The sequence below is a fragment of the Coenobita brevimanus genome, chromosome 71 (genome assembly GCF_032717465.1).
Source record: "Coenobita brevimanus isolate Jiangsu-jjx chromosome 71, ASM3271746v2, whole genome shotgun sequence".
In the NCBI taxonomy this organism is placed as follows: Eukaryota; Metazoa; Arthropoda; class Malacostraca; order Decapoda; family Coenobitidae; genus Coenobita; species Coenobita brevimanus.
In genome coordinates, this window is record NC_137024.1 from 50,530,075 (window position 1) to 50,544,249 (window position 14,175).

General features: G+C 40.9%; 1 protein-coding gene across 1 annotated transcript in view; it reads left to right on the forward strand.

Moving 5' to 3' along the window:
* The window catches only part of dmpd (F-box protein dampened), a 245,506-nt gene that overhangs the window by 123,927 nt on the left and 107,404 nt on the right, over nucleotides 1-14,175 (forward strand). The window contains exon 5 of the mRNA XM_080277725.1: nucleotides 4,294-4,489. Within this exon, the coding sequence (XP_080133851.1) occupies nucleotides 4,294-4,489 (196 nt within the window). The remainder of the gene's footprint in view (nucleotides 1-4,293; nucleotides 4,490-14,175) is intronic.

A 14,175-nucleotide genomic window follows, 5' to 3' on the forward strand; every position in this document is an offset into this window, starting at 1 on the left:
CAAGAGAGAGCTAAATTCAAGATCCATTCATTTTGAGATGCCTGTACACACTGTGTTTGAAAGACTGGAGATCATAGGCAGCAGGAAATACAGACAGAGGGAGACAGTTCCAGAGTTGACTTGTTGCATAAATGAAGGACTGGGAGTAATGGTTAACTCTTGCATTAGAGAGTTGGACAGAAAAGGGATGAGAGTTTGCTGCTAGATGGGTGCTATGCGCCCGTCGTAGAGGTGGAGGATTGCATGCAGACTGTTCAGAGGAGCAGTGACCATTAAAGTAGCGATAGAAAAAAGATAAAGATGCAACAGTGCGGTGAAGAGACAGAGGTTGAAAGGAGTCAGTAAGAGGAGGAGAGTTAATGAGACGAAAAGCCTTTGACTCCACCCTATTGAGAAGAGCTGTATGTGGGAAGCCTCCCCACACATGAGAGTTGTACTCCACACAGGGGCGGATAAAACCCCTGTATAGAGTCAACAATTGTGGAGGGGTAAAGAAAGAACGGAGTCGGCTTAGCACACCCAATCTCTTGGAAGCAGATTTTACAAGAGATGTAATATGATCTTTCCAAGATAAGTCCCAAGTAAATGAAACCCCAAGCATGTTCAAGGATGATGCAGGATTAAGCTGAATATTATTAAACATTAGTGGGTATACCTGTGGAAGATTTTGACGGGTTGATAGGTGTAAGAACGGAGTCTTAGATACATTAAAAACAACCAGATTATTTTTACCCCAGTCAGAGGTACGAGCCAAGTCAGACATTAGGTGTGCCATAGCCTCATCCCTTGTTTGTTGAAGTAACTGTTGAGATGGGCATTGCGGGAACCAAATGGAAAGGTGAAGGGTGGAGTCATCAGCGTATGAGTGGATAGGGTTAGATGTACAGCTTGGAAGGTCATTGATGAATAAAAGGAAGAGAGTTGGTGATAGACAGAGCCCTGAGGAACACCACTGTTGATAGATCTAGGAGAAGAACGATGGCCGTCTACAACAGCGGCTATAGAACGACCAGAAAGGAAGCTAGCGATGAAGACATAGATAGAAGGATAGAAACCTTAAGAGGGCAGTTTGGAAATTAAAGATTTATGCCAGACTCGATCGAAAGCCTTTGAGATGTCAAGTGCAATGGCAAAGCTTTTTCCAAAGTCCCGAAAGGAGGATGACCAGGAGTCTGAAAGGTAGGTGAGAAGATCGCCAGTGGAGCGTTCCTGACGGAACCCATACTGACGATCAGAAAGAAGATTGTGATAGGAAAGATGCCTTAAAATTTTTCTATTGAGAATTGACTCGAAAACTTTTGAAATACAGGACATTAAAGCAATTGGACGATAGTTGGAGGGTTGGGAGTGGTCACTCTTCTTTGGGACTGGCTGAATGAGAGCAAACTTCCAGCAAGAAGGAAAGGTACAAGTTGACAGACAAAGGCGAAAGAGTTTGCCTAGGCAGGGTGTAAGCACAGAAGCACAGTTCTTGAGAACAACAGGAGGGACTCCATCAGGCCCATATGCCTTGTTAGTATTGAGGCCAGTGATGGCAGAAAATACATCAGCTGAAGAAATTTTAATGTCAGCCATGAGGAAGTCAGAGGCGGGAAGTGATGGAGAAACAACACCGGAATCGTCTAAGGTGGAATTGGAGGAGAAAGTCTGCAAAGAGAGCTGCTTTATCAATAGAAGAAATAGCTACAGAACCATCAGAGTAGAAAAGAGGAAGGAAGAATGATGAGGTAAAGTTGTTAGGAAGGTTTTTGGCGAGGTGCCAGAAGGAGCAGGAAGAATTCGAGTTGGAGAGTTGAGAGCATTTAGTACGGATGAAATTATTTTTAGCAAAGCGAAGAATAGACTTAGCACAATTCCGGGCAGAAACCTAAAGATGATGTGATTCAGCGTATGTTCGAGGGTTCTAAGGCTGCAGTGCGTGTGGACAGTGAACTGAGTGAATTTTTCTGTTTGAAGGTTGGATTGGAACGGGGAGGTGTCATGTTTTCATGGTTGTTGAATCTGTATATGGATGGGATTATAAAAGAGATACAAAGTAGGGCAGTGGATGTTGGAGCAGCCCTAATGAGAGAAGGCAGTGTTTTGAAACTATCAGTACTGTTGTTTGCAGATGATACTGTGTTGTTAAATGAAGACAAAGGGGAGTTGCAAGGCATGGTAAATGAGTTTGGGAGAGTGTGTAAGAAATGGAATCTAAAGGTGAATATAGGGAAAAACAAAGCTGTGGTCTTCATGAGAAATGAAGGCACTGAATGTACAATCAGGTTGGATGAGGAAAAAGTGGAAAATGTGAGTACGTTTAAGTACTTGGGTAGTGTGTTAAGTAAGGATGGAAGTTTAGAGGGTGAAGTGCTTGAAAGGGTACAACAAGGAAGAGAGGTTGCTGGTTCTTTGAAAGCAGTGATGAGACAGGGGGAAGTGAGCATTGAAGTGAAGAAGTTACTGCATGACAGTATTGTGATACCAACTGTAATGTATGGAAGTGAAGCTTGGACCTTGTTGGAGGGACACAAGTCAAGAGTGAGGACAGTGGAAATGAGTTATTTGAGAGGAGCATGTAGAGTGACATGGAGAGACAGACTCACAAATGAGGATGTGAAGGAGCATTGTGGTATGGATGTGGATATGATAGAAAGCGTTAGGAGAAACACATTGAGGTGGTTTGACCATGTGAGAGAATGAAAAGTGAGAAAGTGACGAGGAAAGTATGTGAGTGAGGTGGAGGGGGGGGAGAAGGGGGGGAGGCCAAGGATGAGATGGAGGGTTGGGGTGGAGAGGTATATGAGAGAGGGATATGTGAGCTGGGATCAGAGCAGTAAAATGGTGGAGGACAGGAGGACATGGAGGCAATTTCTGTGTGGCCACCCCTTACGGGATTAAAGCGTTTGGCAGTAGATAGGTAGATGTCATAAAATTGGATGTAGATTAGGTCTCAAAGAAAATTTTTCTTCTGACAAGGTCATTGAGATGACAGTTATTTTACAGTATAAACCTCATCAAAACAGTGAAACCATAATAATGCCAAAGAATTGTACCTATTTCGCCATGGTGTTTTAACCTACTTGAAACTACACATCATGAAGACATGCCATCTTTAAAATTAAGCTGCCTTATGTGAATGACTTTTTTTTTTTTTTTTTTTTTTTTTTTTTTTTTTTAAAGCCACAAGATATGTGTAATGTGCAGGTCAAAACAATCATTGGTTTTTTGGGACGTTTACCAACATAGCAACTCCCAGTTGGTAGTGTGACATTAAATTTTTATGTGTAACATCACAGTTTAGGCTACGGGGTGAAAGTTATGATACTCACTTCAAGTGAATGCTTTGAATTGTGTGAGGAATAGTTGGGAATCATTGGCAGATACAACATTGTAATTGTTTTTGTGCATCCACTCATCATGTTTTAATGTGAATGATAGATGCTACATTATAAAAGTTTTCAGTATTGGATTATCTACTGAGGTCAAAGGATTTGCTGCTTGCACTATGATGTGATTATTTAATATTGTGGTAGATGTGGGCGCTCACCATCCAGTCACTCGATGTAGTGCTGTTTTGGGTGTCTGCCCTGTCCTCGCTTCCTTCCTTCCTCTTCTGTCTTTCTTTCCTTCATTCTTGCCTTGTCCTTCTGCCTATGGGTGACTTTACACTCCCTCTTTTGTCTTTCTTTTCCTCATTCTGTTCTCTTCCTTCTGCCTATGGGTGACTCTACAATGAATGACAAGCCAAATGGTTTCCTGTACACCAGGAACCATTTACTACGCTAGGTGGTAACCATATAATCATATTATGGCGCCTAGTGGTTTAGTGAGTAATTAAGGCGCTCCAATTGGATTGAGCCAGTGCAGGTTTATATTTAAGGGGCGGTTTGGGTTTATTGCTCACATAATGCCATTCAGATGAGTGAGGCTAGTTGCTCCCATCTTAAATGTCAGGACCAACTTGCCTAGCCCTGGGTTCCTATGCTCCTCATGAACCAATATAGGATTGGATGATGGATGGATGGACAAAGCAATATTATGAAGAGCATTTTTGCACATGGCATAGCTACATTAGTTCATCAGGATGTGAAACTGAATTTGAATAAGGGTTCCCCCAGGCATAGTATCTCAAAGCCCAACTCAAATCACCTGAAGCCATAAAGGTTACAGTGTTACCACATGAAATGTGGAGGGGTTGGCTAGCAAGGTACCACTTCTTTTATGAGTGACTGTATATTTATCTTCAGGACTCACCATAGTAGGATGAAGAATATCAACTTTTAAAAGAGAATCACTTTTTTTACTTCACAGATTTTGGATGAAGTGTATCGCATTTTATCTCACATCAAGAAGACACCAAACCTGGGCCGTGCTTATAAAGTGACAGATGAGCTGTTTGACCTTTCAACGATGGCTATGGAGTACTTTAAGGAACACATTGAACCGCGCCTGCCAGAGATCACATACTTTGGATCAGACTTCCTTGATATCACAACTAGATTTTCAGGTTTGAACTTGGGTTGATAGTTTTTCATTCTTTGTAGCCCCCAGCAGCAGCTTTATGTATTTGTGTGTGGATGAGTGGGTGGGTGCTTGTAAGCATGTGAGAGAGAGGGGGGGGGGAGAAGTCTCCATACATTAATACCTTAAAATATGTAGGGGTCAGATAAAAAAAAAAGTGCACACACACACACACACACACACACACACACACACACACACACACACACACACACACACACACACACACACACACACACACACACACACACACACACACACACACTGAGAAACAGCGACGGAAACCCACGAGCATAGTACATTCCGTGTATATCACAATTAGGTATATTAGGTAAATACTTAAATATTTGGAACGACTTAGACAAAGAGGTGGTGCATGAGAAAAACATTCATGTGTGTAAAGGTAGACTTGATAAATGTGGATATGGAGACAGGACAACACAAGCATTGCTCAATTCCTGTATACTACAAATAGGTAAATACACACACACACACAAGAATACGTAGAGAAGAAAGGAATTTTGAAAAAGGTATAATTGACAAATGCAAGGATGAACCCAAACTGTTTTATAGATTTGTTAATGGCAAACTGAAACAAAAGGAAGGAATCAATAAGCTGAAAGTAGAAGGAGAGGTCTTTAAGGATGTGGCAATGCAAGCAGAAATAATGAACAAACCTTTCCAGTCAGTTTTCACTAAAGAAAAGGAGCTTGTGGAAGGGAAGGGAGTGATTAGAAATGTTCCGGTGATGAAAGATATAAAAGTGGAGGTACAGGAAGTGTATAAATTACCGGAAACTCAAGATGTAAGGAGAGCCCCAGGACCTGATGGAATTTCTAATTGGGTACTGAAGGAATGCAGAGAACAACTGGCGGATAAAATTCACAGCTTAATTGTATGCTCACTGGAAGAGGGGAAAGTGCCAAAAGAATGGAAGAGGGCAAATGTGGTACCAGTTTACAAGGGAGGAAACAGGGAAGAACCCCTGAATTATAGACCAGTGTCTCTAACCAGCATGGTCACAAAATTGTGTGAGAGAATCCTGAAAGACAGATGGATAAAATATCTGGAAGAGATGAATATTTTGGCTGAATGTCAGTTTGGATTCAGAAGTGGAAGGTCATGTGTTTCTAACTTGTTGAGCTTTTACTCAAGAGCGATTGATGTGGTACAGGAGAGAGATGTTTGGGTGGATTGTGTGTACTAGAGAAGGCCTTTGACAAGGTACCTCATAAGAGACTAATGTGGAAACTAGAATATATAGGAGGACTAAAGGGGAAACTTCTGGAATGGATGAGAGACTTTTTGAGAGAGAGACAAATGAGGACAGTAATAAAGGAAAAGATGTCTGGATGGAGGGAAGTAACAAGTGGAGTCCCTCAAGGCTCAGTGTTGGCGCCAGTAATGTTCCTGATTTACGTAAATGATATGGTAGATGGAGTGAACAGTTATGCAAGTCTGTTTGCTAATGATGTAAAGATCTTGAGGAAGATAGAGGTTGAGGAGGATTGTAAAATACTGCAGGGGGATTTGGATAGGATACACAATTGGAGGCGGATGTGAGAAATGAAATTTAATGTAAAGAAATGTAAAATATTGGAAATGGGTAAAAGTACCAGGAGACCATCACTGAATTATTTGTTGGGTAATGAATTAATCACAAAAAGGAGAGAAGAGAAAGATTTGGGAGCGCTGGTCCAAGATAGTTTGTCACCAGAAAAGCACATTAACAAGATAGTTGGAGAGACTTATAAACTCTTGACTAACATAAGAGTAGCATTTCATTATATGGATGAGGAAATGATGAAAAAATTGATAGTGGCCATGATTCGCCCCAGGTTAGAATATGCAGCGGTAGATTGGTCCCCACACAAAAAGAAAGATATAAACAAGATTGAAAGAATACAAAGAACAGCAACCAAGATGGTCCCCAGTCTGACAGACCTGTCATACAGAGAGAGGCTGGAAAAACTGGATTTGCCTTCGTTAGAGGAAAGGAGAAAGAGGGGAGACATGATTGCAGTGTTCAGGACCATGGTGGGAGTAGATAAAATTGACAAAGAAGATCTGTTTGTATGGGATAAGAGAGCAACAAGAGGACATGGAATGAAATTGAAAAAGTCAAGCTGCTTGAAGGATATCAAGAAATATAGCTTTCCTTACAGAAGTATAGACTTATGGAATAGCCTGGACAAAGAGATCGTCCAGTCTAAAAACTTAAATGAGTTTAAAGTTAAATTCGACTTATTGAGAAACAGCGACGGAAACCCACGAGCATAGTACATTCCGTGTATATCACAATTAGGTATATTAGGTAAATACTTAAATATTTGGAACGACTTAGACAAAGAGGTGGTGTATGAGAAAAACATTCATGTGTGTAAAGGTAGACTTGATAAATGTGGATATGGAGACAGGACAACACGAGCATTGCTCAATTCCTGTATACTACAAATAGGTAAATACACACACACACACACTTTTCTTGCTTTTCACCTTTTTCAGCAGTATCCTGTCCTAAGTAGTATTTGCTCATAAACAGATGACTCAGTATGTTACAGTCTTTGTCACTTATCAATCTATTCAGTGTTTATCGTTAACATCTAACTTGGCACAGCAGTCTACATAAATCTAGATCATTGAATGGGGATAAATCACATTCTCATTTAATGCATGGAAAACCAAATACTGTAGTAGTAGTAGTAATAGTAGTTGTTGTTGTTCCCTAGGCAGTCTGGCCAAACAGCCCTAAGTCCATAAGGAAGGCCACGGCTGAGACCAGGCTTTCCCACAGAGCTGTCACAGAGTGTATGTTGTGCTGTTGGCACAGGTGATTGTGTGCAATGCAGTCTTCCATAATGTGCCTTTGATAACTCAAGAGGGCTGGATGATGCACACATCTCAGCCTGGCCAGGTGGACCCTGTCCTCAAGAGGGAGATAGGATTCAGAAGGGTGGATATCAGAAGGCCGTGCATTCAGCTATGTGTTGCCTTTAAGTGACTGAGTGGAGCAGCGAGTGATTTGAGTATGGATATGCTTCTGGAAGCTGGTTTGAGGCAGGTGAGGAGGGGGAATGATGACAGTATTTGTGTATGATATGTGCTGGATGTTGTTTTGATGTTCCTTGGTGTATGTGGATGTGCTGCCATATAGTGTAATGGATGGTGTGGGTTTGTGGAGGCTGCGGCAAGAATTTGTGTGCCTCTTATATCTAGATGATCCTTGACTTTGAGGACTTTGGTTTCTTGATGTAGGTGGTCTGTGAGTGTAATAGCTGTGCAACCTGTGATTATTTTTAGGGTCTTATTCTGTATGGTCTGTACAGTGTTGTAGTGTGTTTTAGTGAGATTAGAAGCCCAAGCAGGGCTTGCATAATTCATCAGAGAACATATATACAGTATATATATTGTTTGTATACTGTGGTGGTGGTTTGTTTGTTGTGTCCAAATGAGGGCAAGTGACCTTAAAGTGTTGAGTCTTAGTGTTAATTTATCTTTAATGTTTGTGATTTGTTGTTTAACCCCTTAACCACGGGGCATCACTTTCGTGACACTTGGGAGCAAGGGATCATACCGCGGGGCAACACTTTTGTGATTCTGTGTTATTTTGAATTCGCCCGGGCTTTCAAGTGGTGGCTTGTATCATCTATCAGTACTGCCAATGTCCAACACTAGTCAGCACTCCTAATCTCATCCATACTCCCATCCATTGTTGACAATTTAGCCATTTCTCCCCGTTCTTGACTCCCCTCCATTACCCTATCCTCTCGCCTGCCCGGCCGTGCTACGCTAAGTAAATCTTCCCTGGAATTTTTCACTGATTTCATCCATTGAAATAAGCCCTATGCCCTATTCTTATACCAAATAATATATACAAAAAAGAAATAAGGTAAGTGAGAGTGCCATACACCTGGAATTGGCTAATCATCACCTGACAACACCTCACGTGCACTCGTTTGCTAATTTTTGCTGTTTATTTCCCCTTGAAATATGCTGTATAATCTATTTTTGTAATAAAAATATATATAAGAAAGGAAGGGAGATGCCTAAGTGATATTTACATTCACCTGGAACTACCTAATTATTACAAGCCACCACACAGTATTCTATTCCAAGTAAATCTTCCCTGGAATTTTCCACTGATTTCATCCATTGAAATAAGCCTATTCTTATACCAAATAATATATACAAAAAAGAAATAAGGTAAGTGAGAGTGCCATACACCTGGAATTGGCTAATTATCACCTGACAACACCATGTGCACTCGATCGCTAATTTTCGCTGTTTATTTCCTCTTGAAATATGCCGTATAATCTATTTTCGTAATAAATATACATATAAGGAGGGAAGGGAGAAGCCTAAGTGATATTTACATTCACCTACAACTACCTAATTTTTTATGTATTGTCTTGGTTTCCTGCCAATCATTTCTTTGCTATATATTAGCAGGTCTCACAGGGCTGAAGTTGGTAGTATTGCACTCACCCTAGCCAGGCGGCAGGAGGCCACTACTATCAGTTCACTGTCATCTTTGAAGGTGAGAGTATGTCTGATTCGCTCCTTACCGCTTTTTAGCCCCATGCAAAGGGCCCTGTGACCTTTACCCCCTACTAAACCTTGTGTGGAAAGAGGTAAAGGGCTGAGAATTGATAGAGAGTGACTACGATCTTTTTATTAAGTAAAACAGTGCAAGTGGAATTGTAAATAATGTGTAAATAATGTGTAAACAGCAAGTGAAAGCAGTGAATGTAAATATAAGTGAACAGTGGAAAATAGTTTTATAAGTTACTTCAAGTGACAGTGCATAACACAGTGTAAATAAAATAGAAATGTAAATAATGTAAATAAAATAGAGAACGAAAATAGAAATGTAAATGAGTAGTATTATAAGAATACGAGTATATATACTAGGAGTAATGAAAGTGAAAGTTTCACTCTAGCATGTATGAATACTATGAGTTATGAGAGTGAAGGTGAAAGTGACATTCACTCTCAATGCTAATATACGGGACGAGAAAGTGAATGCTACGTATTTTACTGAAAGAAATTGAATCCCTACTGTGACAATAAACTACTATTATTGAAGGAAACTTATGGATAAAGACTGTAGATATATATAAGTGTTATATAGTGACAGAAATATAAACTGTGAGTGTTTTTATGAATAATAGACAACACTGCCGGCGAACAATCGGAAGTGGGATGGTCATACGCCCTCGTAATTTTCATTGCTTTCACGGTGTTTTTTTTTTTTTTGGAGTATGGATTCCAAAACTATTTGACAATCATAGAATAGTGTTTCTAGTGATAATATCAGGCTGTGGTAATCATATTACAAGTTGTCAGGAAGTGTAAAGTGGAGACTTCGTTACCCAACTTCAGAGGTCTCCACAAGTCCTACGGTACTCGACGAAGGCTCAACAAACACCCAAGGAGAAAGCTGAAGGTATGTGCCATAAGTATATGTGATTTTAATATTCTAGGACTAATAACTGATTTTTGGCAAATATTTTTAGAGAGTCTGTCGGAGCGCGAATATGCCCGCGGGAGCTGCAAGTCAAAGCAAAACAAGCCCACGGTTTAAGGGTTAAATGACATTGTTGTATTGTATGTTACACCAAGGATTTTTTGTGTGTATGTGAGGTAGGGGAGTGTTGTTTATGGTGAGGTGTGGGATGTGACTGTGTTCTGCTGTCCAGTTTGTGAGAAGGGTCACTGTAGATTTGGCTGAGGCTATTTTGAGCCTGTTTGTGGTGAACCATTCATGTAGTGTGTTGAGGTAAGGTTGGAGGATGTGTGCAGCTGTGTTTGCATTGTGGTGTAAGTGTTATGTTGTCTGCATAGGAAGCTATGTGTATTTATGGTGTGTGGGGTATGGGTATGTTGTACATGTATAGGTTAAAGAGAGTAGGGGACAAAGCATATCCTTGGGGGATGCCATTTGTGAAGTTTCTGATGGTCGATGACTGATCGGCAAATGTTACATCTGCACATCTGCCTGCAAAATAATTTGCCAGCCATCTTTTTGTGTTGTTTGTGTTTAGTATTTTGTTTATAAGGTTGTGGTGGGGGATTGCATCAAAAGCTTTGCTTATGTCTAGTGTGACTAGGAGTGTTCTGTGTGGTGGCCTAGCGGAATTGATGCTGTTAAAAACTCTCTGTAAGATCTGTAAGAAGTGTTTGTTGTGATGTAAAACCATGTTATGATGAGGCTAGGGGGATGTGAGGTGAAACTAGTTGTAATATTGGTTGTTTAGTTACCATACTTCGGAGGGGGTACAGAGGAGTGTGATGGGGCAGTGTGAGGAAGGTAATGTTGGGTCTTTGTTGGGTTGGGGATAGTGATGATAGTGCCATGCTTTTAGATGTTGGGTATTTTGTGTGAGTAGGTGTAGTTTGACATGTTGGTGAGTGTTTGTATGCCTTGTGGTCCAAGTTGTTTAAGGTGTATGTTGCTTATGTTGTCTGGTCTACAGGCAGATGAGTGCTTAAGATTGCAAATGATGTACTTCATCTGATTGTAAGTGAAAGGTGCGATGTCTGGGTCTGTGGGGAACTGTCTCTTGCGTTGGGTGACACATCGGTCATCGCGATGGGTGTTTAGGTGACTAACATATGAATAGTGATTGATGAGAGTGTTTGCTTGTCGTTTGTTTAAGGGTATGATGTCTGTTGTTGTGATGGGAGCATGTGATGGTGTAGTGTTGCTGTGAGAGAGAGTGATGCTGTTTAGTGTTTTGTAGAGTTTGCTGGTGTTTGTTTTGTGATCAAGTGTTTGTAGATAATTATTTCAATTTAGTGTTTGCTGTTCTGATATTTTATTGTTTATTTGAGTGTTGAATTCTTGTATTTGTTGTACGGTGTCTTGTGTACGGGGTGTTTGGGAGTGTTTTAGTGTGTCTCATTGAGTGATGAGACCTTGAATTTCTGGTGTGAAGTTGGGGTTATGTTTCTTTCTGTTGCCTCTAGGATGTTTATTTTGTCTGTGTTTTGAATAATTGTATTGAAAGTGTGCACAGCGGTGTTGATGTTTGTGATGGATGTACTGTTTAATGTTTCAGAATGTTGTTCTGTTTCAGTTGTGAAGGCCTTCCAGTTGGCTCTCTTGTAATTTGTGTATGTGTGTCTGTGGCCAGCTGGAGTGATTCTGGTTTTGGTAGTGATGATGATTGGGAGGTGGTCAGAGCCAGGGGTTTTGACCACTCTCTGGGATGTTGTGGGGGCGAGGTTTGGGGAGAAAATAGTGATGTCTGGGGATGATGGGAGGAAGAGGGCTTGATGTGGGATATGAGTTTGTTGATAGAGATTATTGAGAATGAAAAGATTATCTTTTGGGAATTGTAGTACCAGCCCTCTGTCTGTGTCAGGGTTGTGGACATGCCAGGCTGACCCCTTGGCATTGAAATCACCTCCCAGGATGGCGATGGGTATGTTACTGATGTGGTGTATTTGAGGAGAGTAGTTGTGTGGTACTGTAAGGGATGACTGGGGGGGCAATGTATGTATTGGCGATTGTTCTGTGTGATTCGTTACCAGTGCGTATTTTAATTGATTGTATTTCTGTTGTGGTGTCATGTGGAGGGAGAAGTGACTTTGTGTGTGCACTAGTATCTGATAGGTTGAAGGATTGGTATACCAGGGTGATGAGTCCACCACTACCACCGTCAGCCCGGTCTTGACACATGGTGGTGATATTATGAAAGTGGATGTTTTTTGTGTTCTGCGTAGTTTTGTTTCTTGTAAGACGCAGTGTGTATGTTTTGTTGATTGATGAATTGTGTGAGTTTTTGTTTTTTAGTGTTTATGCCATCTGTGTTTTTTTCTATCTATCTATATATCTATCTATAGCCCAACGCCCTAATCCCGCAAAGGGTGGCCGCAGACAAAACGCCTCCAAGTCGCTCTCATCCACCATTTGACTACCCTCCCCCCAACTCACCCCCCCTCCCTCATATACCCCTCTACTCCATCCCTCCACCCCATCCTCAGTCTACCCCTTCCTCTCCCTCCCTCCACCTCACCTACATACACCCTCTTAGTCAGTCTTTATTTAATGCATGTTTATGCTGTGTGTACGATTTCTGTTGGATGCTGCAGCGCGGGGGGAAGGTGAGGGTGTGGGTAGAGGGGAGTGGGTAGGAGAAGGTTGTGATGAAGATAAGGGTTGGGGTGAATTTGATTGGGGTGAAATGGGAGGTGTTGGGAGATTGAATGGTGTGGGAAGGATTGGTGGGTTAGACCGAGGAGGTGTGGAGGAAGTAGGAGTGGGGTTGGTGGGGAGATTAGTGGGTGGGGGGAAGGAGCATAAGGAGCAGGTCCAGGAGTTTGTGTAATACTGTATAACCAGTTAACTGATAAACAGGTATTGCCAGAATTGTATATTACCTTCAGTGCAACCACTGTTCTTATCTCTAAGGGTATTGAAATTCTTGGTGTTTTGCATAACAGTGCCCTTGGTTGGACCTCTCACATTTGATCACAAGAACTGCTTCAAAGAAACTTGGATTATTGTACAAAATCTGTAGCTTCTTCACTGGCAAGCAGTTAGCTGTACCGTAATTTCAAGTCATGTACTCTCTCAGCTGTCATGTTGCACACCGTTATGGAGTGGATGTGGAAAGGTTGTTGTACTGAAATATAAAATTCTGAATAAAGCTGTATGAGTAATTAATAACCCAGTATATGCAAATGAAATTCATCTCCTACAGATAAGAAGAAATGTTGCTTTCCATGCACTATTTTATGGAAACTTCTAAGACAGATGCATAGATGAAGTTGCATCCATTTGCCACCATTCCATGCCTTCCCCTTTGCTACACGGACATCTGATAATGCTTTTGGCTTGATAATCACACTACAATATTGCAAAACTTCTGCCTATCACAATTCCTATATCTGTCTATTTGTATATCTATATGCAGTATATATATATATATATATATATATATATATATATATATATTTATATATATATATATTTATATTTATACACACAGTGGAATTTCAAATTTCAATGGGCATATGTACCTAAAAATCACTGCAAAATTCAAATCATCAAAATTTAAACTAAACTTCTCATGGGAAAAATTAGTTTAGGTCCGGGGCCTCCGAACCTTACTACCTAAAATCATGATTTTTTGCCCACACCCGCTGTAAACTTTATGAACTATAATTGTGGTTAAGTAACTGTAGTTCTGCATTGTATTGCCATACTGTCAGCAGGTGTATACTTGGTGTATTTCTACCCTTTCCTGTATTGCCATTTCTCCTTTGGCTGCAAAGATTTAGAGGTGCCAGGCTGTTCTCGTTCATTACCACTTCCACCCGAAGAACCACTCTTGCTTGCCATCTTGAAACAGGTAAGTTGCGATGAAAATACAAAGAAAATACATACAACTAAATTGCATTAAAATGCATTTTCACATGTGGAAGGTACAGGCCGAAAGTGCAGCACTTGGCTGTAAAGGGCTGACTGCTGGCAGGACAATCGCAAGATGGCCGCCGACAACAGAGCATCGCCTTGCACATGGCTTGTTGTTGTTGGTGCCTACTCCGAACTGGGAGCTCTTGTCCTTAAACAACGTGACTATTTTTTTTCTCCGTTTCTATTGTTCATTTCTGTGTTGCTCCTTATATTCATAATTACCGTACTTCTCTCCGTTTCAGTATTCT